The 25,965-nt window shown below is 43.2% G+C and overlaps 1 protein-coding gene across 1 annotated transcript in view; it reads left to right on the top strand.

Annotated features, from left to right (window-relative positions):
* LOC128299727 (transcription intermediary factor 1-alpha) overlaps positions 1-25,119 on the top strand; it is a 36,630-nt gene extending 11,511 nt beyond the window's left edge. The window contains exons 3-13 of the mRNA XM_053035773.1: positions 17,462-17,962; positions 20,876-21,190; positions 21,282-21,534; positions 21,613-22,077; positions 22,608-23,110; positions 23,186-23,408; positions 23,475-23,923; positions 24,004-24,454; positions 24,520-24,676; positions 24,758-24,881; positions 24,964-25,119. Of these exons, the coding sequence (XP_052891733.1) occupies positions 17,462-17,962; positions 20,876-21,190; positions 21,282-21,534; positions 21,613-22,077; positions 22,608-23,110; positions 23,186-23,408; positions 23,475-23,923; positions 24,004-24,454; positions 24,520-24,676; positions 24,758-24,881; positions 24,964-25,119 (3,597 nt within the window). The remainder of the gene's footprint in view (positions 1-17,461; positions 17,963-20,875; positions 21,191-21,281; positions 21,535-21,612; positions 22,078-22,607; positions 23,111-23,185; positions 23,409-23,474; positions 23,924-24,003; positions 24,455-24,519; positions 24,677-24,757; positions 24,882-24,963) is intronic.
* The last annotated feature ends 846 nt before the right edge of the window (positions 25,120-25,965 follow it).

The following is a 25,965-nucleotide window of genomic DNA, read 5'->3' as shown; positions in this document are numbered from 1 at the left end:
TTTAGGACAGATTGAACGAATGGGAACGGTATGAATTAAATTCAATTCCAAATATAATAAACTTGGAAAAAGTCTTAGAAACCTTCCCTGCCCTTTCCAAGCCGGTAAAAACGCTCCAAATTTCCAAGTTAGATTGTATAGGCCAATAGGCACACTGCGCGATGATGATGATCACATAACATTGTCGAAGTCTCTTGAAGCTCGCCCCTACTCTGACTTACGACCGGCCGGCAGCGACGTTGCCCTCAAGAGGGTTGATAGAAGACTCTCAGAAGATGGGCGCAGGTAAATTGTTGTACAGCAAGGATTTTGCTCTTTTCCTGCAGTGGGGATCAAGGTTTTTGGCTCTGTTATCGATTTTCAAAAGGAACTGAACACCGAATCGTTCAGCTACGCTTCCAAAACCTGCACGTCGAATGTCGGCAACCCGAGAGGATATCTTCCCCCTCGCCAAAGTTACCATGCCTGTCAAGTTCTATTTTGTGGGTTTCCTTGCTCCGGTTCAACTCAACTGGTACAGGGTTTAGCTCCCCACACAAACCACTTCAGCATTCTTCAGCATCTCCTCATAGTGGTGTTGATCTCGGGTATCTCAATACCGTAAAGGCACTCAATCGACACAGGAAAAACTCTTCAACCGAGAAGTAGACACAAGCTGACGTGCAAGTTGTCCACCAAATAGGTCACCACCTAAGACAAGCTTTGCATTTGTCCTAGTGATAACGGACTACGGTTAAATGTACTTCAGCACCGATGGCTTCTAACGTTGTGGGATTTGAGTAAGGTAATAGAAATAAAAGCGTCTTACCGCTACTGTTAACCTTTCTCCTCAGTTTATGTTCTCAAACCGCTCTCAATACTTACAAATAAATGCACTAGATACAGGCAGGATGAGTATGCTACGCTGTCCTTGATGCGAAAGGCTCCAAAAGTTTAGCGATCACGCAGTTCCTCTATGTTGTCTATTCCGTCGATCAGTAGCAGTCCGCGAAGGAACTACATCCTCTTCGAGGAACTCATCCTCATCCTCTTCGAGGAACTTGTAAGGAAACACCCTGATTCTAGCTTCTATATCACTCCGGGAAATATGTTCCAGCTCATCCTTTAACTGACTTTCGGAAGGTTGTTTGACAGATGACGGTCGTCACTTTTGGGATGCTGCAGCAGGCAAAGTATCATCGACACTAACACAACGAGTTCATCCTCCGGTGAACAGCGTCAGCAATGACACTGTCAATTACACTCACAAGTTCTTGATTTCCTTTTTAGGGACCCCAGGTTCCTTCGGATCCTTCAGGCTTCATGAGTGCAATACATGGATCTTTTCGCGCTTCCTCGTAAAAATAACACTGCCACGCACTTTAGATAATAAACAAGATAAAAGATATCGAGTAGCACGAACGAACAGACGCCTGATAACCAAAGCTGACGCTGGAAACGCGACTTTTCCATAGAAATTCCGCTCACCGCATCACACGACGCCTCTCCTCACACTGACGAAAACGCCATCTTTCATCGCGGGAAAAACATGGCAACGTTGCAAATGCGACCGGTTGTTGACCACCGGTCAGTTCTTCGAAATGACTTTCTCAGACCAGAAGCAGCCAGTCCACCAACACTAATTCGAGCGGCTTTAAGTGTGTGGGTAGACTTAAGTCGATGAAGAAAGTCAATTGTGTGGATCGGAGACGTGTGGGTTAAGATGAAACAGAAAAGCCCAATTGTTTCCCGACGTGGCAACGCTGTTCGTCAGAAAATGGAGGATATTCTTTTTGTTTGTTTGGTTTTCAATTGCATTGTGCCCCCGGGCCCCATGTTAAGCGTGAGCGAGGATGGTAAAAAAAACCTCTTGATCGTGAGGCAACGTTGCCATGATTTAGCGTCTGCATTACAAGATACGATCTTTAAACTGTCAAATCACGTCGTGGGTGGTTGAAGGGTGTTTTCTCTTTGTTTCACACTTTTGAAAGTAAAGTGGCCATTGTGTCTTAACGCCGCAGAGAAGAGAAAGGAGTACTGTGGCAAATATATAGTGGCTTGTTTTTGGACATGAACTAAGCTCTAATGGAAGTAGGTCCGCTTGTCGACTTTGTAATTTCAAGACAATTTCACGGAAAAATGTTTTTTATAATTGTTTTTATATTGTATTTGGTCCCAGTGTACTAGCAGGTGATCTCCGTTGCGGTACCGTATTATTAAATTTGCTTCAAGTAGCACACTAGAATGTAGAATTAAATTTCTCCCCTCGAACGATCTCCTTCTACAGCCGGCCACTGCGGTGCGTTTGTTTAAAACAAAAACCACGCAAAGAATTACGGCGCAAAAGGAAATGCCAAAATGAAAATCACACCAAACTTTCCTACTGCAGCGCGTTGGGGGGCATGGGCGGCTTAATACTCCTCCTCCCGCCACGGGAGCGTAGGGTGTGCTGCTGGTAATTAACTATGCCCCGCAGCGCTGCGCTGCTATACAATTTGCTGAATAATGGGGAAAACGACCGTTACCGAGCACCAAAACTGGGCAGCACACAATTCCAGCAGTGAGGCCAGAATGAAGGAAAAATAAAATAACGCAACGCATGGGTTCGAACGTTGCTCAGCGCCGCGTTGTTGGTGGGGGTTTGGTTTATTGGTGCTGAGTAAGCGAACCACGACCACCGCCGCCGCCAGCGCCCCACCATCGCGACCACCGCCACCAACAGGCGCACGGTGGCTTGAGTTCCGATGAAAAATATTGCTACACAAAAAAAACTCCAGCTTTAGAAAAAGAAGAATCACATTCCATGAAATTCCCCGGAAAGGCAAACGTTCCATTTCCTCTAGCAGCAGACGGGCCATGGGGCCAACTCCTGATGTAGCTCTCACTCTCTCCCTCTCTCGCTCGTATCCACCCTTGCAGATCGTTAATACAATGAAAAAGCCGCTTAACGAATCCATTTCCGCGCTCCACGGGGGGGTTGGTGGTGCCGTGTCGTTTGTGTGTGAGTTTCCTATGCCCTCAACTGCGCGTGGGCATCCATCTTTTGCACTGTTGCCACATTTGAACCACCCCTGGTTCACTGTGCTTTTCGAATAAAATGTGAGCTTTTTTGAGGGAGGTTTTGTGCTTTCGTGTTCTCCTGTTGCCGACCGTTGCCAACCTTGCTGAAACCGGTTGTTTGGGCACACGTTTCGAAGGATGGCATGTTTCGTTGGACGAAACAGTTGAAACTTGGCAACGTTGTTTGCCGATCCGTTTGTCACGTCGGTTTATTGAGCATTTTTTTGTTATCTCTCCCTCTCTGGAGGTTTGCGCATCTGGAAGAGGCTTTCCAGGGGTGATAAATAGTTTTGAAACGATTGTATAAACTTACCCCCGTCGTAAAAGGACACCTGCGATTGGGACCCCCGAGGATTCTCCGGGGGTAGTCAAGTAATATGGGTTAATTTGATGAGTTTGATTGAAGATTGTGTACGAATTCGGCTATTTCTACTGCTGCCACTCGTGTAATTGATTCGTTTGATATAAAACCAAGAGTTTTACAGAGTTTTCTTGTTTTATTTCTTTTAATGATAATGTTTCATCATGTTTTTGTTTAACTTTTTTGTTGTTATTAATCTGTGCTGTTCTTTTCCATTGTTGAACTTTAATCTTCTTTCTTCTAGCTTATGCCTCCGGCTTAATTAAAATTAATTGTATGAGAATATAATTGGTACTTTGAGTGAGTTGATGAATCAAACAGTAGCTGGCGTTAACAAGTTCGGCAGAGCTATTGAACAACCGTCGTATGTTGCTATGTTGCTAGCAACGCTGTTGCTATGGATTTGACAGATGCAGTTGCTAGTGGCAGTGTTGCCAGCAACATCATACCACAGTTGTTCATTAGTTCTGCCGAACTTGTCGCAATCGTCATAAACGCTGTAATTCAGAAAGATAAGTAAAATATTTAAAATCCTCAAAAGCGACAACAAACTAAATCACATTAACTCCCAAAAATTACATCCCATTTCGCAGTTTTGAAAGTAAAGCGGTGGTGCAGCTGTAATGGTCTGTGGCGATGATTTATATGTGGCTGGCTATTTCGTTGAATTTTACTGCAAACGCTTACTTCTCCGCCGTTTACAGCGGCCATCTATTTTCCTCCCCATTCGTCGTTGTGTGTTGGCCTTTATCTTCATAAAACTCTGATGCTCTGCAGGATCGGCGGCGTGCACGAAACCCCGGCATTACTCAATCATCGTCGTTTCCTTTTTCCTGTTTTACTTCTCTCTCCATTCGTTTATTTATTTTTTTTTTTCGTTCACATCGCACGACACACACTCATACGACGAGTGGCATCGTCGATCGTTACGCATCAGTAAACTGCGCGCAACATTCTCCGTTTTTTTTTTTGCTTCAAACTTCATGCTGCGATGATATGCGAGGTTTTGGTAAAATCTGGCAACGTCGCACCGATGTGAGTCGGGGTTGCGTGCGTGCGTGTGTGTGTGCGCCATTTTTTTTTCTACCATTTTACGTTGTGGCGTGTTTGTGGATCATGGTCGATGGTGGCGTTCACTGTTCCATGTGCGGGATGCTGCCCCGGTTGAATGTGTTCGTAAACAGAACTGTGCGATACTTATGTTTTGGTGTGACGATCTGTGCGCAAATATGCGTGGTTTTGTCCAATTAGCCAGCGCGAAAGATCGGAACGTTATGTTTTGTTTTTCCGTTCGCATGGACACGCATGGCCTACCTTTCACATTTACGTGTGCGCGAAGATCAGCTTTCTTCGCGCACGACGGTTGATCCCTTCGCGTGCAAATGAATCGTGCACTGTTGCCAAGTGGATGTAGCGCACCCTTGTTCCTTTGAGCGAAAATCGCCCCGGGGGTGCGAGAACGTGCCACAAAGCAGAATGCGTGATGAGCCATCACCGGGGGTTCGCCTTTACCTGCCCGCTAGAAACGGTTTACGTTCTCTCCCGAATGGTTTTCAACCAGCAAAAAGGGCATGGCATGTAGCGTGGCCGTAGCGTTCGGTTGAGACGTGCAGCTGCCATCGGTTTTTCCAACAGTTTCGCTTGCGCTGCGCTGATGCAGATGCAGGTGAAAGGAAAAATTTTGACTGCGGTTGGTCCCCCCGGATGGAGGCGCGTCGGTGGCAGATGATGCCATGCTGCATTCAACCGTTGGGGTCTTCCTGGGGGGTTAAGCAAGTCAGCATGAACATTTTATGCAAATTAAAGCACTATGTTTGTTACACAATAGTTTAAGATTGTAAAAAAATATATTATGCTTTCTGAGTTACCTTCGCAAAGCTAGCATTTGTTGGGGAATGATAAAGTTGACTTGATGTTACAATGATTCAATACCAAACCTAAGGTTGTCAAGACGTTAATCGTCGCTTTTGATAAATTTGATTTCGCCGACGAATTGAGATTAACTCTGCAATAACGTTTGTAATCACGTCGAGATAAGCGATGGTTGATTTACAAGACTGTTAATTGGTTGCAACGTTTCGATGACGTTTGGTGGGCGGTTTAGCATGGAAGTGGATAGCATCCATTTTTTATGGAGATTTCCTTCAATCAAATCGTCGGCAAATCCGCATTCCTGATTTGTTTTGTTCCGTTACCTTCCGCTGTAACTGTTTGTTTTGGTACATTGTGTGCAAGGAAAACAAACAAACAACAAAGCACACCTCCCAGTCAGTCAGTCAGTCAGTCAGTCAACAATTTCCGGTTCCATATTCATCAGCTGCCAGGTGTGTTTGTGCAGCTAGTGACACGTCCCACGGGGGGTGCATGCTTCGGTTGTTCGAATGATTCCAATTCATTCACTGTTGAGTTTTTTTTCTAAAAACCCCGAAATTTTACCATTAAATACTCCAGATTTATTTATTAGTATCGTTATTTTATTTCAAGTGCAGCTGCGAACCTTGCAGCATTATTCGGAAACAGCAAAGAAAACATATTATTTGATACATACGATCGCATTAGATACTCGTCGTAGAATATTCATGCAAGATTTTTGCCCGTTCCTTTTGATGTCATTTAAATATACAGAGGCGTCATTGGGTCTGACGTAAGTCTTTCTCCTACAAGGTTGTTAAAAGCAGATTCACTGTGATTGAGCGTAAAAATGCAAATCACGCTCTTCTCATACCTGTCTTGTTTTGCATTAATTTACATGTTTTATGCTTATGGTGGCGTTATCCATTTTGCACTTCCTGTTTCACAAAACGATTTAAGCAACTTTTGAGACTTTTCTTTCTGATGCATCTCTAATTCATGTACCATTTTTTTTTAAATATAAAATGTCGCATAAATGTCAACAGTTTTATTATAACAAAACTTAGAATATATCACTTCTGGTATAATAATGTCATACAGCATTTTTGTGTAACGTTACACGCTAAGTCGTTCTTACACGATAAACAAAATATCTTTACACTTGGTCTCGCATCGCATAATAAGAAACAGAAGTTGTGCATTGCTTTTTGGAGAGTTTTGCCATAGAATTGAAAGAAGACCCTTATCTTGGTTGATTACTTATGGTTACGAAAATTCAATTTATGTTTCCAGCGCTAAAAACATTACGTTTCTGCCGTGCGCGTTTAATGAATTCTTGACTCGACTTGTTTGTGAAGGCAGGGAGGGATTTATGCTGCCGACTATTGTGCCCTTGCAGTGTCCCGGCAAACGTAATACTAACTGACAGGACGAGCCTTAATGTTTTAAGATACTTATAGTCGCCTTTTTACGCCAGAGTTGGTTTTACGACGTTTTACGTGATGCGTAAAGCCCACCATTTTATTTATTGACTGAGTGTTCTATTGCGTGCACGTATAGGTTTTTCTTTCTATTGAGTAGCTCTTTTATGAAGGTTTGCTAAGAACCCAAAAGAATTGTATTTTTAATAGCTAATCCGAGGGACTATAGCCATTAAATACGGAGCAAGAAACAATAAAGTCATATGAAAAACACATTCATCATACGATTCAACGTTTTTGGCTCAATGTTCAATGGCTAAATCCTTGGGGAACTTGGAAAATCGTGACGAAAACATATTTCCAATAAATTTTGTTATGATCTCCCACAATTTAAATTTAGCAGCAAAGACATACCGGCAAATGTCCCGAACGTTAATTGTGTCTTATGATCAATAATAAAATTAATATTATTTTAAGTTCGAAATTTAAATTTTAGCATCATTATTGTGAGAGCGATGGCCGCGTTTGGTAACACCTGCAAACATAAATACGTACCACTTGCTCACAAACGGATGCATGTCGGCCGTAATATCCGGTTCAATTCAAATATGTGGCTTAATATTTTATTTGCTGAATAATTCAATGCTAACTAACAAATCACACACACCATTCTCACGTATCTTTTACGGGGGGGTACTGATCATTCCGGCTACCGGCTAGCATCGCCGGCAACTGAGCCAATTTAAAATGATAGCTTTTGGTGCTGCCCCAATCAGGGGGAGAAATGAATTATTTATGTACATGGTACATGGAATGAATTATTTATAGTTGGAATTGGTTGGTGAATTCATTTATCCTGGCTCAGTTTCTGAATTGTGCAGTGAGCATTAAAATACGGCACTCGGTGGAACTTTTGCACCGGCGTACCTGCAAACAGTTCATTCAGAATATTCCTTTGAAGTCCTTGAAATATGAACGTATAAATTGCGCACACGTGCAATAATTAACACCCCGAGTTAGTTAAGAGAAGTTTGTGTTACGCTAAAAAGAAAGAGTTTACAGATCAACGACGATCAAGTTCATATAAGTACGGTTAAGTGAAAGTTACATTCATTTAGAAACAGTTTTGGATCTTGATGATCAGATCGTTAATTCAAAGATCGCATCTTATTTGTGCTAATTTTAATTGCTTTTGGCATCAAAATTCACATACGTCTGGGACGTTTGATCCCGATCTCGATCTCGATTGATCATTGCTGTGTGCAGTTAATATTAGTGTTGTATTCATTGGACAAAAAAGAGCAAAGAGTCATTCATATGAATCTTTAGCGAGGAGTCATTCAAATCTGAAGTCCATTCTCAAAATTTTCTTGAATCCTGAAAATTTCTTCCTTGAATTTTTGAAGATTCTGTAAGAGGATTTGAAAGAGAGATTTCGATTCATGAATCTGAATCAGAATCATCCAACACTTCGTTCGCAGATCGATAATTCAAAGATCGGATCTTTTTTGTACTAATTTTTGTTGCTTTTTGGCATCAAAATTAACATACGCCTGGGACGTTTGATTCCGATCTCGATCTCGATTGATCATTGCTGTCATTGCAAGTTTAGTGTTGTGCTCAATGGATGAAAAGAGTAAAGAGTCATTCATATGAATCTTTAGCGAGGAGTCATTCAAATCTGAAGTCGTCGCTCAAAATATACATGAATTCAGCAGGTTTATTCCTTGAATTTTTGAGGATTCTGTAAAACTTTAAAATAGAGATTCCGATTCATGAATCTGAGTCAGAATCACCCAACACTTGGTGTAGTTTTTAATTAAATCAATTGTTTAGACACTATAATTTAAAATAAGTGTGATTACATTTAATTTTAAACACAGTTTATATAAAAATTGGTCAATAATTGAACAGTGAAATTGTACAACATTCTTTCAAGGACTTCAAGGACAACGCCAGTCGGTTTAAGGAGGGAAACGCCCTCTGTTACCTACCATCGTCAACTCGCCTAAAGACAGAGCTTAAAACATGGCAACGTTGCAACTGCGGTTCCCGATCCTTAAATAAAATGGCACGACTGCGTCACGCACGACGCTTCATTACCATACGAGTGCGCGAGTGTGTGAGTGAACGAAAGCACACGCATACAGCAGCACGCACGCTAAAATGGTTTTTGCTACTGAAAGCCACCACACAACGGCGCAAGAGCAAACCAATATGCGCACGATCGTTTGTAATATCTTTCAACTTTACCCAATATCATTAACATTTCGCGTCAAATAACTGCGCCTACGTTTAAGATGCGCACTTGAAAGTGTGCGGCAGCAAGAGGAGAGGGATACAGCAGGGCGCATAAGGGGTTGGTTCTGACTTCTGCCGCGCACGGAAACCGCATTTAGTCACGCCAGTGGTGTGTGATGCAGGTGAAGCTGCTGGCTGGCTGGCCGGCGTGTGTTTGAAGCAACAACAACAGCAGGAAAAAGCACACAAAAAGAAAACTCTCGCTTTTTTTGAGGTTAATGCTTGTCATTTATTATTATGGTTTGTGTTATTTATTTTTACTGCTTGCAGGGTTTGCTCCCTGCCCTGCCCGCGGTTCTATTTCTCGTTCCGTTTATACGGATGACGAGACGTGTGTACTACCCGGGTCGTCTACGACCGAGGCGGCTTCCTTGAGCGCCTTCACCTTGAAATGACATTAGGAAAGGGAACATAAATTGACGTGCTGCTCCCCTTTTGGACAAAACTCGCGTCACTTCGCGTCACTCTGGGGTCGTCGTAAAGGACTGATTCTCATTTTCGATACTATTGCTCGTTAACGTGCTCTTGCGCGTGTTTGAGTGAAACATATGCATTGATAGTGGATCATTTTTGTTTTCTTTGTTTCTCTGGTTTACGAGATATGTACGGAAGTATTCATCATCATGGTTTCGATACTAAATTGATCGTAAATTGTATCTTATGAGCAATATCCACTTGGAGTGGATTGTGCCTAGTTGACCATCGTTAATGCCTGGAATGGAAAACTTGGAAGTAGACATACCATAGTGTGTGAGACTTTTAGAAGTGACAATTTGGCTCCAGAATATCCTGATTCAGATATTCAGACCTTCAGACAGAAGCCCTATTCAAATGTCATGAATGAACGACAAATGAAATCTTGCAAGTGGACAACACGAACAAGCTGCATTACCAAACACAGACACTGTTTCTGGTGTACATTTGGCAGAGTTTCACGCAATCATACAACGAAATATGCAAACGAGGTTCTGTTGTAGGTGGAAAGGATTAACTGAATTCAATTAAATTGACATGGCGTGCAGAGGAACATATAGAAGTACTAGCAAGTACTCCGTGTTCCATTGTATTGTAATGCTCAGAGATTAATTTCGGAATTGGCTTTAGTTCACAAAAGCAATCTGCTCCTTCTGCTTCGTTTCCATGCTGATGAAAGTGTACAAAGTACGAAGTTTTTGTACGTTTTTATACTGAACCCTAATAAACCTATAATTACACAATAAACCTTAACCGAAGTCCGGATAGCTTTTCAATAGAAACGAACGAACCAAAAAGCTGCTAAAACTAACAGTTTCATGTATTCATGCTCATGTTGGTGCGGTTGATGAAAGCAAGCGAAAGTTATGTTGTAATTAAACTCGACGCTGATTTCATTACAGTTGTGCATGTTTTTGCCACTTTATTGGCTCAGTTTATCTTTCTATATCGCTCACTCACTCACTCACCTAATAATCCCGATGGAAATTGGTTTACCCGGGGCTGCTGCTGTGTTTCCTTTCATCCTTTTCGTGAATGTGCACATTCGGCATCTCGTTAATCACGCAGACGATAGACGACGGATTGATTACGACCGCCCATGCGTCGAAGCAGAAAATGTCGCTACTTTCATCATCATTGCCCGCTTTATAAAATTTCCTGTTTTATAATCTCCATAATCCTGTTATTTATGACTGTGTGCAATCTGGAGAAGAAAGAAGTACTTGCCGGCGATGGAAGCAATCCGACAAGCATTCCGGGAGGATAAAGATCCACTGGAAAGATACATGACGATCGTGCGATGTACAGAAAACGAAAATCCCAGCTGAAACTCTATTCATCAACTTCTTTTTTTTTCTTCTCCGCTCTGTATGATGCTCGAGCAGATCCTTGCATATATTACCCCGATAGAAATGTCCCGCCAGTTAGTGACAATGACGGATTCGGCTACGAAATCACTCCAATTTTCGTTGCACTGTTCCATGAAATGAGGAAATATTTAATCTCAAAAAATGATTAAAAATGATGGAAAGAGTGTCCTTTTTCTTGACGCTATCATGATTGGGCCTCAACGCGTAGCTTTCTTCTCCAACAGTCCAACAGTACATCTTACGAGATTATTCCGCTTCAAGATCAACGCAATTTCAAATTCGTTAAACAATTGTTGAGGTCTTCCACGGCGCTCAATGTTGCTTATGCTTTGCGCTATGGCAAAACAAACTTTTCCAACCAAAAGTATGAACTTTCCGCGGAAATCCTGCAGAATGCAGATAAGATATACTGCCGCTTGCAAAATATGCGCTGTGGAACTTTTGCACAATTGTAATGTGTTGTTTTTTTCTTTCCTGACATTTTGCACCAGAAAGTGACTGAAGGTGAGTTTTCAAAAGTTTTCAGCAACAGCTGGCCAAGTTTTCACACAGGTGTAGAGCATCCAAGCGCTACACAGGAGCGCTACACAAACACAATGAAAGATCGTTCAATTTTGTAAGGAATATTTTAGATTCCAATCAGTGCCTTCATAAATAATCAAAACATTCAATAAAAAATCGTGCCCCATTTGTATCTTGTGGACAAGTCTTCTTCCTCTTCTTGGCCCGCTCACAGTTGAGCACGTCGTGCTGACATGGCCAGGTCACCAATCCGTTTCCAGGAAACTCGCTCCAAGGCTGCATTCCTCCACCCCCGGTTGCACCCGATCTCCGACAGGTCTTGCTCCACTTGATCCAGCCAACGAACTCGCTGCGCTCCTCTGCGCCTCGTGCCGAACGGGCCACTGGCGAGCACCTTCCTGGTGGAGCATGAGTCCGGCATCCTCTCATCACGTACCCCAGCCATCGTATCCTTCCGGCGTTAGCCACCGTTAGGATGTCTGCTCCGCCAAACAGCTCAGCTAGATCGCGGTTTCCCTGAACAATGCGCCTTCGGATTTCGCTGCTTACGTTGTTGTCCGAAGTTACGATCGTGCCAAGGTAGCAGAACTCCTCTACCTCTCCTCGAGATCGTCGCCGTCAACTGATACTCTGCTTCCGAGTCTATGACGGTTCTATCACGATCAGAGCTCCCGGCAAGCAGGTTCTTTGTCTTCGTCTCATTGATCCTCAATCCAATCCTAGTGGCCTCGCGTTTCAGTCGGGTGTACGCCTCGCACACTGCCGCAGATGTCCGTCCGATGATGTCGATATCATCCGCGAAGCCTAGAAATTGGAGAGATCGGGTAAAAATCGTGCCCCTGATGTCGAAACCCGCGCTTCGCATGATACCTTCCAGAGCGATGTTGAACAGCAAACAGGAGAGTCCGTCTCCTTGCCTCAGACCCCGGTGAGCATGTTCGACACCCTCACCTTGCACTGCACCCCATCCATGGTGGCCCTCAAAAGCCGTACCAGCTTCCCAGGGAATCCGTACTGCTGCATGGTGTTCCATAGCTCTGTCCGATCTATGGTGTCGTAGGCCGCCTTGAAGTCTATGAACAGGTGGTGCGTAGGGATCTGGTGCTCTCGGCACTTCTGGAGGATCTGCCGAAGAGTAAAGATTTGGTCGGTGCCTCCAACAAACCCAGCCTGGTAGTTTCCGACGAAATCTGTAGCAAGGGGCGCAAGTCTGCAGAAGAGTATGTGGGACAGGATCTTATAGGCGGCATTGAGGACTGTGATGGCTTGGAAGTTAGCACAGTCCAACTTCCTGGTCCTGGTAGTTCTTCCTGGTCCCAAATCCTTAGGATCAGCCTATGCATGATAACGGCAAGCCTCTCCGGCCCCATCTTGAACAGTTCTGCCACCAGAACTGTTGTGGACAAGTTCAAAGGATGATATGAGAAATTGTCACCCGCCAGGCTCTGTCAAAATGTGGCGCGATCTTGTATTTATATATGGTAGGTCGTGATCGTATTTTATTGAGGTTGATGCTACTGAGCGATCAGTCGAAAATTTCCTCTACCAAAGTGCGTACTCATACATGCGTGACCAACGTGTAGATGCACGTGTAGGCATGAGAAGATTAGGAGCTAAAAAGCAGATCGGAAACGAACGTCTTTTTGAGGATAATATTTGATCGTATGATCAGATCATGGTTAATGTCCCCAAAAAAAAATTTCTTAATGCTTTCTGGGTGTTATCATGTTCTGTTAAAATGTTGAATCTCCTATTGGCTTGTTTTAAACAGCTTTTACCAACTGGATATACACTAAATGTGGCACAATATACTGCTTCAATAGTTTCTTTTGCACGAGCTCAACAAAAAAGTGTTTCACTGCTCGGCGTGATTTAGTTTTAAGTTGAACATTGATGATCATCTTGTCTTACTCATTGTTGAAAGTTTATTGATCATTTTTAAAGACTTAAGCGAGTATTGATCGAATGTGTAGATCATTTAGTATGCGGTAAGAACTTGTCGGAGTCGCTTTGGTAAGCAATTGGACTAAAAATAAATAATAAAAAATTGTACACCGATAATCAAGATACGTTGGCAAGTACGAGTAATTAAAAACCTTAGCGATATCCATCTTTGTTATGCGCTCGTCATCGTTCAAGTTTGATTATCTCATAAATATTGTAATTGCATTGCATCGTGTGCGTCGTGTGTGTGCTGCATCGCATGCACGTGAAGTGAATGAACTTTTGTAACACATTCAAGGTGTAGTGTGTGAGCGCGCCTAATACAGCTAACCTTTTTAACACATTAGTATTCAGCAAATTTTGCACACGGCACACACAGGCGTTGACATTTCACGCCTCTTTGGTTTCGTTTCGAGTGGAATATTTAAGATCCATTCCCGCCCCAACACCGCCCCACCATGCACAGAAACCCACCGCTACTTCTTTGCATTTTAGTTGCTGCAGTGTATGGTTTTAAATTTGGTAGGCAGCAGGTGCATTTTTATATATTACGATGTTGATGGATAAGGACAGTTGAAAACTGTTTAATAATGATCTTCTGATTTTGCTAAATTTCCACCAAAAACCATGCGATACTGTTATTTGATGAGTAGTTCTTTTGAGTCGTGTGAAAAAAAGTATCACATTAGCGAGAAGATGCAAATGAGCGTTTATCACATTTTCAGTTTGAATTATGAGTGATGCCAGTGTAAGAGCAGTTCGCGAAGGAAGTAGTTTGATGGTTTCTGAAAATCTGTTTCTTCCACTTTTACTCTCCTGCAACTGGGAACAGCGCGCGAACGTACAAATGCTCCCCAAAAGGGTGGTTTGATTAAGATAAATGAAGATTGATGAACGAGTTCGAGAAGCTATTGTTCATTGTGTTTGTTTTTTTTTTTTGCTTCAGAATGTCAGTAAGAGATGATCGATGAGAGGATCGAAGAAGAAAAAAGGTGTATTGCTTACCCAGTGAGGCCATCAAAAAAGGGTAATTCTTGGTGGGCGATTGTTTGTTTGTGTTTGTGATTGCAAGTTAAATTTACTTGCGAATTCGCAATCAAAACTTGGGGTGTTTTTGTTTGGAAGCAGCCGAGAACACTTATAAAACAAATAAACCCAAAAGACAAACATTTTTTGGCAACGACGCCATGGGAAAACGACGATTTGTGATGGGCTTTTTGTTCGCAAAGAAGAGATTAATTTTGCTAAATTTTTTGGATGTTAAAAATAGGGAAATTAAAATGTAATTATATATATTTTTAAAAATATGCTTCTGTGCTCCAGTAGAGCCTGATTCGACGATCCCCTTACGATCGTAACTATACTTTGCATTTTTTAATGTAAAAGTACTGCATTGTTTTCTCTTTTTTGAAATGCATCTTTTCGGTGTGCATATAGAAGAGGTACGTTTTGTGTTTTTTTCCCCCCATCCACGATTCGTGTTGCATCTTCCCACGTACAGCCCTTTATGGGAACCGCCGTACGGTTGAGCTCTGAAACACGTGCTGCGCAACCGATTGCGACGTTGCCAAACTTCAACAGGCAAACCACACTTTCTCATCAACCCCTGGGTGGCGGCCAAGGGTAGCGTTTGAAAAAATAGGCGGAATGGTGGAGTCGTGTGCGTTTTTATTGTATACATTTACCCATGCGCTGATTAACTTTTACGACATTCCACCAACATCATGGTGGAAGCCACTCTTGGCTTAAGTATGCCGAGGAAAAAAAACGCGAATACCAAACGCTGTTAACACATACTTTCACCGGAGTTTTTTTAATTCCGTCGTTGCTCAAACTAATCCTTCTCCAATCGGAAGCTTCGTCCGCGGGCTGTCCGGGTGGGATCTAGGAGCACGGCTTGCACGACTGGAAATAATTTTAATGTTTCATCGGTTATCTTTGTACCCCGTTATCTTATCTCTCGTTTATGACCATTTTATGGCGTGTAAGTCGGCCCGACGGGCTTGGACGGGGACCGCACAATGAATCCATGAAAAATATTACCAAAGATCGCTCAGACTCTCCTAACAAAAAAAAAAAAAGGCAGCCCATTTTTATTGACGCACACCACTTGAAAGCGATAATCGAAACGCAAACAAGAAGCTTTGGTGTAGCGATTGTTTGGCTTATCAGCTGCAACTCTATCTTTAGACTTTGGCTGCCTTAAGGATATGCTTTGTATTGCGGTTTATCCGGGCTTCACACGATAGGACCGGTACCGAATCCCATCCGGATCCACAGGACTGACTCAAAGAGAGCAAGAAATTGCTGGTTTAGACCTCTTGAGGTTGTTGTGCCGATAAGTCCCTAAATCTCCCCACAATTTAGCCATCTTCCCAAGAGGTTGAGCTTTTCTCCATCTTCCGAGGTGCGTTGTCTAAGATCGTTTGTAGACGCGTATTACCGTTCTTTACTTCGTGATCGTATTGAGTTGGTGTAAGGTTGTAAAAGGATAGACAAGAGTCTTCAAGACCACTCTCGCAGCACCAGATCGTTATCATCAATTCATCAACTTCAAGGCGGTCTAAGATAAGAGGGTCGGAACCGTTCGAATCTCTCCGGGGGCTGAGGCAAGCAGACGAATTTTCCTATGTGAAACCATACAGCTTTGGATCGTGTCAATTTCTTGGCGGTGTCTTAAAAATTCGATTGAGGATCATTGCGAAGAAGACATAGATCCTGGTGTTTACGGAGTACCATGATGTCAGGTTCCCGATGAGCAAAGTATTAGGAGTTCAGCCTCTAGAAGAGTTCTACTACCTGAAGAGTTGGTTCGATCCTAACTTCTGACAAAACTGGGACAACCAATCGCAATCCGAAGGCGTATTGTTATGGGAAATCGTGCTGCTCCTACCTAAACACGAAATGAATCATTTATCGCACCCTGGTACGTTCGGTACACCTCGATAACTATGAGTCTTGGACGACAGAGACAGAGGACGTCGACGCTCTCGCAATTTGGAAGAGGAGTCCGCATCAGCCGGACTAATACCCTGCCAGGAAGGTGCTCGTCAGCGATCCCTGCGGCACGAGACGTAAAGGAGGCAACTACGAGTTCGATCTTACTACAATATCTGTGATCGAGTAGGAGTGGTACAGTTGGGATCATTTCTAGACTCTTTCCAAGAGACTCACGCTTTCCAATCTTATACAAAATGGAATTAATTCTATACAATAATTTCTGATGTTATCCCTTAATCATTCTGATGTCTGCATCAAACTTTATTGATGTATAAATGGTCAATTATACGCGTTTTATCACCAATAATTACGAAATATGATTGCGTAGACGAAACAAAACACTATGCTCTATTTGATATAGCAATTATCTTGGTGATTTATTGTGGTCTTCCCAGTCTTGAGTCCAGTGTTCCTTTATGTAATTTGATAAACAAAATAAAAACATTCCTCTACTCTGTTTTTAGCTGCCAAAGCTAATTAATGCATATCGTCAGTAGGAGTCGGATATGCTATTTGAGGGAAGAATCGCATCATGAATTCAAAAATAAACGTTACCATTATTTGTAATAGAGGATTTAAATTGGTTGTGAATGTGACGTGGCTCCAAATGGTTCGTCCACGTTCAAGTAGCGGGTTTCACGTTCTAGTCGACGTGTTCGTACGCAACAGGTTAGTGGCGGGGTAGTGTTTTTTTTTTGTAGTTAGCCGAAGGAACTATAATTGTACAGGACATAGTTTTCAATGCAGTAGGTCGGTTGATTGGACCAACAGCTGTAGCCTTTCCCTTGCAAGAAGTCGTGAATGGTAGTCGAGTTCTGCGTACCAGCGTGGTCAGTACAGAAGCTTGGCTCCAGTTCTATTCTGTTTGACCTGACGAAAGGGTTCGAAATTGAATTGCAAATCGTTCACGCGCTTTTTTTTTCGAATCAAGGTTAAACATTACTGAGGCAGCATTCTAATACAGTGTAAAGGCTACAGGAACCAAATGTATACGAAAGCAACAATGAGTTTGCCGATAAAAATACCTTTGGAGGAGTTGTCTAATGGCATAAACATCGTGCTTTTGACGGTATAATTAAAAAAAAAACTCTATATATTGTTGTAGTACGATTTTATTACAATACTTTTCTAACGATTTTGTCCCCGTTTTTTTCTTTCTTCTTTCTTTGATCCCACAGAATGATGAAGCGGAAACAGCTAATGAACCAGCAGCACTGTCCAAATGTGTCTGGTGTCAGCAAACCCTCTCACCCAGCGATCATCCGAAGCTGCTCGAATGTCTGCACATTGCCTGCCACGCTTGTGTCAAGCAGAAGATCACCGATCTGTCGCACAACTCGCCCCTCATCTGTCCGGCGTGCAAGACGGAGAGCCGGCTCGAATACATCATCGACAACGTGTTTCTGGCCGAAACGTCATCGACGAGCGGCGAGGACAATCCGGGCAGTGTGGAGTCGACGAAGGATCAGATCAAGTGCAGCAGCTGCAGTGACGATGCGAACGCGACGTCTTGGTGCGTGGAATGTGCCGAATTCATATGCGACAGTTGTGTGCAGGCCCATCAGCGGCTAAAGATCACGAAGGAGCACACCATCAAACCGAAGGAGGCGGCATGCAGTGAGCAGACCAACAGCAACGGTTTGGCCGGGAAGAATATCATGTGTCACATGCATCCACAGGTAGGTCACAATACTACGTGGTTGTGCCCTTTGAACAAACGGATTGTGCCACCAAGCCACCAAAAATGATGGTCAAGGAGTATGTTCTGGTTTTTGTCATGGAACAACATGCGTGAGCTAAGGACCACACTGTGGACGGAAACAAAGCAATTTATTATGTAGGCGTTCATTCGCTTCGAGACTACTCTCCATTCTGCTGATGATGTTGTGTGCAATGCAAGCAAAGAAGCAATCTCGCTAATGGACCGCTTTTCTAACAGTGGTTGTTGTTATATACCATCCTCTCAAGCACAATGGTCGAACATTGTTGATATGCTGGACCGATTAACACACATCCGTTTTAGCTGCATCGTATGCCGGGTTTTTGGTAGTGGTTCGTTCCCTTCGATAGTTGACGTCTGTTGTGCTCAGTTTCGGTTGATTAGATCGAGTTCGAGATCAATGGTGGGATGTGTGCATTTGTGTAACGTGTTATTAAATCATACAATGGGTGGATTATGAGAGGGAGTTGTTGGAACATCGCATATCTATGTTTGAACAAGCTTCATCAAAGCCACGTCAACAGCCCATCTTATGTGTTTGAGCCGATCAGCAAGAAAATGTAAGCTTTTGGAGCAAAGCAAAAAGGGACGTTTGTAAGAGAATGCTCTTATACACAGGGTTGCATCTCATATATGTACTCTCCGCCATTTTATAAAACTTTATCTACAAATAATGGCAATTATGGCACACAAAATAAAAAAACAATGACGTTTTCCAATCATTAATGCCTCATCATAACATTTTGTAATATATATGCTCGCTGATTGCTGAGCGAAAATGAATCATTTGATTAGGAACGCAATGGGAAAAAAAGGAACAATCCTCGTAGCCGTATCCTCGATAATTAATCTCCGGTGTTACAATGTTATCAGCATACACAATCACCTTGATGAAAGTCAGTGTACGATGTTGAAATAAAAAAAATATTGATTGAACGACAAACCCATGACTCACAATCAAATATGTCAATAATAATTGAAGATAAAAATGAAAGTGCTTTTGCTAAAGTTCGGTTTCCATTGCCAATGATCACGACCATGATCATGCTACTGAATAAAGCTTGTTGACATTTATCACACTTTGAGACCGTTTGCATGGAATGATGTAATGTCAAACAATTTCGACATGTTTTGAGAGTGTATTGCACATGTAAACATGCCATTGCTAATGTAAATGAAAAATGAGCGGCAGCTTTAATGAGCCGTGAAGGATTTAAATCGATTTGGCATACAGCGTGAATGTCCAAAAATTATATCCGGATTTTATTTTTTTTTCGAAAGGCCTCTGGTAGCCTTGCAGGGGGAATTGCAAACCATTGCACGGCAACATCGCTTCCTAATCACACACTTCCAGTTTTGGATGATTCGGTAGATTCACCGCGGATAAGACGGGCGAATATTCGCCAAGCTTGCATTAAACCACTGCAGCAGCACTGCGGGCGCGATCGATGTTTGTTGTTTGTGAACGCTCTCTTCTGTTCGTGCAATAAATCAAACGTTATTGGTGGAATCGCTATTAAAAAGCTTCCAGTCGTCCCAATCAAACGGTTCATTTACATCATGGGCCACGATATTGCTGATTGCAGGGGGAGATTCTGATGTTTGTTATTCGTGATCGATTGATGTGGGCAAATAGTTGTGTCTAGTTGAATGGACAAACCCCCTTCGGATGGAGCGTGTAGGCAGGTGGAGAAACTAGGCTGAGTGCCACGTAGGCCGTATTATTTCTAATTCAGTTCTCGAAAATATGAAACATTGCTGTTCTGCTAATGCGCGCGCCTGTTGTTCATTGAACTCTGCGGACGAAGCGGGATATTAGACGAAATGTTTGTCTACTTTCACAGAAAGCTTTATTAATGTGTATTTCTTGTTTATGGCCATCGTAATTAATTTTGTAATCGATTATGGCTGTGTGAACATAATGAGAATGTCTTTTGAACTCAAATGATAGTAAGAGTAACATGCAATATAATTTAATGTAAATATATTTGCCTTTTTGTGTGTAGATCAATGGAGAGCATTCTGCTTCCAAGACCTGTAACAATCATTAATTTATGGAATCGATTCGCGGCCACTTCCGAGGGCACTAACATCTGATTTATGGCACTAAGAAATGGTTGTGATTTCCATATCCCCCAGTTCGATGTATCCATTTTTCATCTATCTTCCAAAAATACTCTCATCCAGCTTTCGGAACCTGCAATTGCAAATGCACCAGCTGCGTTATGCTCGTTGCAGTACGTTTCGTGCATGTAGACAACGAACGTGGAACAGCTTAATATGTACGATAGCACCTGCTACACAGCAACGTAGACAGAGCACGGAGAAGAAGGACCAGTGTTGTTGGTGGTTTGGAATAAATTGGATTTCGATGAAATTTATGTGCTACAACAGATGGTGTGCACGCACTCATGGTTTTCCTGCATAAGCCGGGCACCAATAATCCTTTATGGTGGGATAAGGCAGGATTCAGGCACGCTGTGATGGTGTCATGCGCTAGGTTAATCATTTTGATGCGATACGTTACTCACCTACCGTTTCGTTTGATTCGAAAAGCGAAACGGATAGGCCACGTTTTGAGCAGCAAAAGGAAATTATCTTGTACGGCATAGACCGAGTGAATTACAACAATGAAGAATGATCCAGACAATCAGCATTCAGTATCACCTATTATCAGGGAACAATTTATGTGCATCCTTGGTGATATGCTCTCAAAAAACTATTTTAATAACCTGGCTGTTTTCCTTTAAACCTTTCCTTAAACCGTTGTTTACTTCCGTAACATGTTTAATTCTTATATAATTGTTTTGTTTTGTTGAATTCTGAATTCTTTTTTATTAAATTGCTTCTTTTCCTTCTTTTCTCTCCGCAGGAAAAATTATCTCTCTATTGTGAAACCTGCGATCGGTTGACCTGTCGCGATTGTCAACTACTGGATCATCGAGACCACAAGTACAAGTTCGCCAACGAAATTGCCAGCGAAACGAGAAGCAGTTTGAGCGCGCTGCTGAGCGAGATTAGCTACAAGAAGGTGTTATTGTCGAGCGCCATGAAAGTGATCGACGATCGGCAGGCACAAATCACCGAGAAAAAGAAAGAATTGTCCAAAGAGATCGCTGACCTGGTGGTAAAACTTACGAACGCGGTCAACACTCGTGGCAAGCTGCTTGTATATCGATTAAATCAGGTAAATATCGTCCTCCTCCGGTGTAGTACTGCACCAGCGGAGTGCCATAGAGAACACAATTATTGATCTGTTATTATTCCTTTTTTTGCAGGTTTGCGACACTAAGCTTCAAGTATTGAACGAGAAAAAGGAAGCGCTTCAGTCACTCTCAGGACACACGGATCATTGTATCGAATTTGTGCAAACCGCTCTGGATAAGGGCAGTGACAGTGCCGTGCTGTACAGTAAGAAAACACTTGCTCGGCATCTGCAAACAGTAAAAAGCCAACGGGCTGATATTCCAAACCCAGAAATACCGGTTCGTGTCCAGTTGTATCTTTCTAACGTACCGGAGCTGCAAAGCGGTAAGTAGCTGGAATTAGCAATAAATATATAGCGTTTAGTGTTCGAAAATATTTCTATATTCTTTTCGTTTCTTCCAGTGATTGCACGCATTGGGACGATACTAGTCGATGGGAAAGTATACCCATCATCACCAGGGCCGAACAGCGCACCGCAGGGACCTTCGGGAGCTAGTGGTCCGAGTCCGGTTGTACCTCAAAGTAGAAACAAGCAACCAAGCCCGAACATTACACCACCTTTGCGGCCCGGTATGCCTGGTCCGGGTATTACACTTTCCTCCAACGGCCCAGGTGGTAGTGGCCCCGGAGGGGGCAGTGGTGGTGGCGGCGGTGGCGGGTTCTCACAGGTGCCTCCCATGTACAATGGAAGCGGTGGTGTACCGGTTGGCCCTGCATTCCCTCCCAATCATCCGATGAACAGATCGTTCTCGCAAGATAGCGGGCCAGGGCCTGGACCGGGATTTGGCCGGTTTGGTCAAATGGGACCACCGATGGGTATGCCGCCGCAACAGCATGTTAGCTCCTCGACGCATCCACAAAATATGGGTAAGTGGATTAGTGTTATTGCTACTGCACATAGTTAATGCTCTACATTAGTAACGTAATGGCTTCAGCGCTGTTCATGAAAATAATTGTTGCGACATTATTCTAACCCAAGACTATTACTGCCATTATTTCCATTTGTTATTTAACCTTTAGTATGTAATTTATAAAAGTAAGTGGAGAATGGAACAAATTTTGTAAAAAAAAAATACGCTTGTGAGGAATTTTATGTTGATTCCTCATCGTATTTTTTCATTTTTAGTATTTTTAGTTCATTTCGGTATATGGTTTTGTTTCTCGGGGGGGTTATTAACTTTATTTATTTTCGTTGTTTTCTTTTTTTCTTTTATTTCCGCCTTAACAACCACCACCTCATCGCCACCATTGTTCGTAATTACTTTTCTTATTTCTTTCTGGTACCTTTTCCTTGCCTAACGATCGCTGCCTGATCCAATCATTCCATTTATGATTTTTTGCACTACACTATCAATTAATAACATCTATGTTAAACTTAACTGGCCCATAACGATCAGACATTAGTTTGCGTAATTTATTGAATCAAAAATCGAATGGACCGCCGCTTCCACCGGGCGGAACAGTTGGCCTATCGGCAGGCAGTGGGTCCATGCTTAACAGTCCTAGCAGCGGGTCAGGTGGTGGGAGTGGTAGTGGTGGTAGCGGTGGTTGTGGTAATGCTGGGGGACATTTAGGCAATGCTGGCAATAACGCTCTGGCTAATAATCAATTTACTGCCACAGCAAACTTCATGGGCAGCGGAGGTCCACCAGGTGGATCGGGCGGTGGACCACCACCGCACCATCGCGGTCAGATGGGTGGTCCGGGAAATTTTATGGGTGGCCCCGGTAGCGGACATCAGAGCTTCAATCAACCACCGTCGGGCGGACCACCAAACAACGGTGGGATGGGTCTGGGAGGGGGCGGATCGGCCGCGGCAGCTGCTGCTGTAGCTGCGGCACGTTTTCAATCCTTTCCACGGTTTCCCATGCCGCCTTCCATGCGGCATATAATGGGTAATGTAAGTATATATCTCATCCTCGGAGATGCGTTGGGAATATAAAATTTGTTCTCTTTGTCCTCGCTATGCTCCTAGCAGAACTCTTCCACTCTACTGACACCCAAACAACAGTCTTTGCGCTATCCGGGACAACAAACGCCTCCAGGATATAATACGAACTCTCCGCAACCACCTCAGATGCCGCCACAACTTTCCGGAGCGCCTGTTCCCGGACCTGGTGGATCAGGTGGTGGAGGAGGCAGCAGTGGAGGTGCCAAATGGCATATTCCACAAAACATGCAAGCGCAACAGAACAATGGTGAGTTACGGCGTGTTACAATTGTTTGTTTCCGACACCTTTATTCATTGTTTTTTTTTATTTCAGGGTTTTGTGGTCCATCAGGATTACATCTGTTCGGAAGTGGGCCAAATGAATCGTTCAAAATTCCACTAAAATCGCCGGACACTATTCGCAACGCGATGCTTCTAAATGGAAGTGGTTCTTCCGGTGGTACCCTTTCTCTCGGTGGACACGGTGGCGGCGGCGGCGGTGGAGGGAACTCATCTAGCTCTGTTGGTAGTTCGTTACAACATCAACACCATCACCATCCTCATAACCAGCAACAACATCAGCAACAGAATCAACAACAACAGCAACTTCAACAACTTCAACAACAGCAGCAGCAGCAACAGCAGCAACAGCAGCAACAGCAGCAACAGCAACAGCAGTTACACAGTCAGCAACAATTACAAAATCATCTGCAGCAGCTGCAAAACGCTCTTCCAAATGTTTCCTCTACCAACCCGAAAACACCGAGTCCGAGTACCAATGAGGTTGGTAGAAAAGACAAATTTCTTCTTTGGTCAACATTTATAAATCGTAATTCCGCCTTTCCTTCTATTCTTCCATACAGCCGGGAAAGGATTTCGCAGAATCAATTGATAAGACTTGCGAGGATTCAGTAAACGATCTGATGGCCACAATTGCCAAGCTCGATTCAAACGGGGTGCAGGTTCTGCCGGAAGGACACCGTGGAAAGACAACGTCCCCGCAGGTCCACAGTTCCACGGATGTCAACACAAGTGGGTGTACTGTAGTCAGTGGATCGAGCTCGGGCCCTGGCCCTGCCGGTGGTTCTAACAACAGCGCGACAATCGTGCTGGATGATAAAAACTTACCGAAGGATCTCGACCCAAACGAGGACTGGTGTGCGGTGTGCATGGACGGTGGTGAGCTGATGTGCTGTGATAAGTGCCCGAAGGTCTTCCATCAAACTTGCCACATACCGGTGATTGATTCCCTGCCGGACGAGAGTGAAACATGGCAGTGTTTGCTCTGTTACAACTTTGCCGATTTGCCACCCGGTAAGGATTCTTTAGTATTGCTAGATGTTAAAATGCATCTCTAACCTGTGTAATTGTTGTTACAGAACCTACGGGCGAAAAGCGTAATGTAGGCATAACGCCTCTGGAGCTAAAGATTCTGCAAAGAATTGTGTTGGAATTGTTCTGTCAATATGAAACCAGCATGCCCTTCCGTCAACTCGAGCCGGAAACAAACAAAGCATACTATGATATTGTACGAAAGTAAGTCATTATCTTTTTAATATCCGTTGAGAAAGAGTACTGATGTAGCTTGTGTGTGTGTGTTTTTTTTTATTTCCACAGTCCGATTTCGTTAACGACTATTCGCGAAAAGCTAGAAATGAGCAATAATGACCATTATACCGACATTGTTTCGTTTATCGCTGATGTGAAGCGATTGTTCGACAATGTATATCTTTACTACCAGGTATGTAAGATGCGTATGACTGATTGCATTTATAGAAATGTGCGTTGAAATCTAATCTGCCTCTAAATCTTTCCATTACTAGGAGGATAGCATGACGTACAAAAATGCACGCAAGCTGGAAAAGTTCTTCGAACAGCAGCTGTCGAAGTGGTTACCAAAGTATCTTGAAATAGAATGCTATTCCGACGAATACGTACAGAACTCATCGAAACGTCTCAAGACAAACCAAGGAGACTAACAGTCCCTGCAACCCGTGAGCGTTGCAGCAATGCTGCAACAAAGGACCCTCTCGGACTTGCAGGAACTATGTCCCGACATGCAGGAGCAGCTGTGCGATTTACAACCGGAAGATCTTTCGCTTCACTCCATCAGTGGCGATGATCGCGTAGCGATACACGAAGAAAAGTGTACCGACGACAATGCATCCTCCGAACAAAGAAGTGTAGAAATCAGCCAAGAGCTAGATAATGAACTTTGGAAATCGGAACATTCTCTTGTCAATGATGATGATAAAGCTGCAAATTATTCAATCGATAAGAACGTAAGAGAACAATGTAAAGTGTCGGATCAACCATCAGGTGGTGGGAAGCCCACTTCACGGGAGCGAGAAACGTCGGTGACTACAGCAGGTGGGATTGCTAAGATATTGGGATCTACTGGTAATGTTACCTCTATTACCACCGTCCAAGAAACAGCAGCAGCAACAGCACCATCGACGGCGGCGTCCCCCGAGACAATAGTAAAGCATATGGATGAAGTAATTGCACCAACTGAAACGGAGGAGAATCCGTAATGGCGCGAGGCATGTAAAAAGAAGTGCTTTGTGGCCAGGCCAAACAGCATTCAAGTAGAAGTTATATTTTAAAACCCCTCACTTTGATGTACATAATTTACAACAGATATAACATTGCTATTTGAATGTTGCATATCCAGCACGGTAATATTTTCACCCGGGGCTTTACTGATAGTTTGCGTTGTCAGTTGAACACTAGCCTCTTCCTGTTCTTCTCGCCAACCGTTAAGCAAGAAAGACGTGATTAAACGGAGGTGGAAATGCAGGACGCATAACTTATACATAGCATCT

This window comes from Anopheles moucheti, chromosome 2 (genome assembly GCF_943734755.1).
Source record: "Anopheles moucheti chromosome 2, idAnoMoucSN_F20_07, whole genome shotgun sequence".
In the NCBI taxonomy this organism is placed as follows: domain Eukaryota; kingdom Metazoa; phylum Arthropoda; class Insecta; order Diptera; family Culicidae; genus Anopheles; species Anopheles moucheti.
This window is presented reverse-complemented; position numbering and strand designations above follow the sequence as displayed.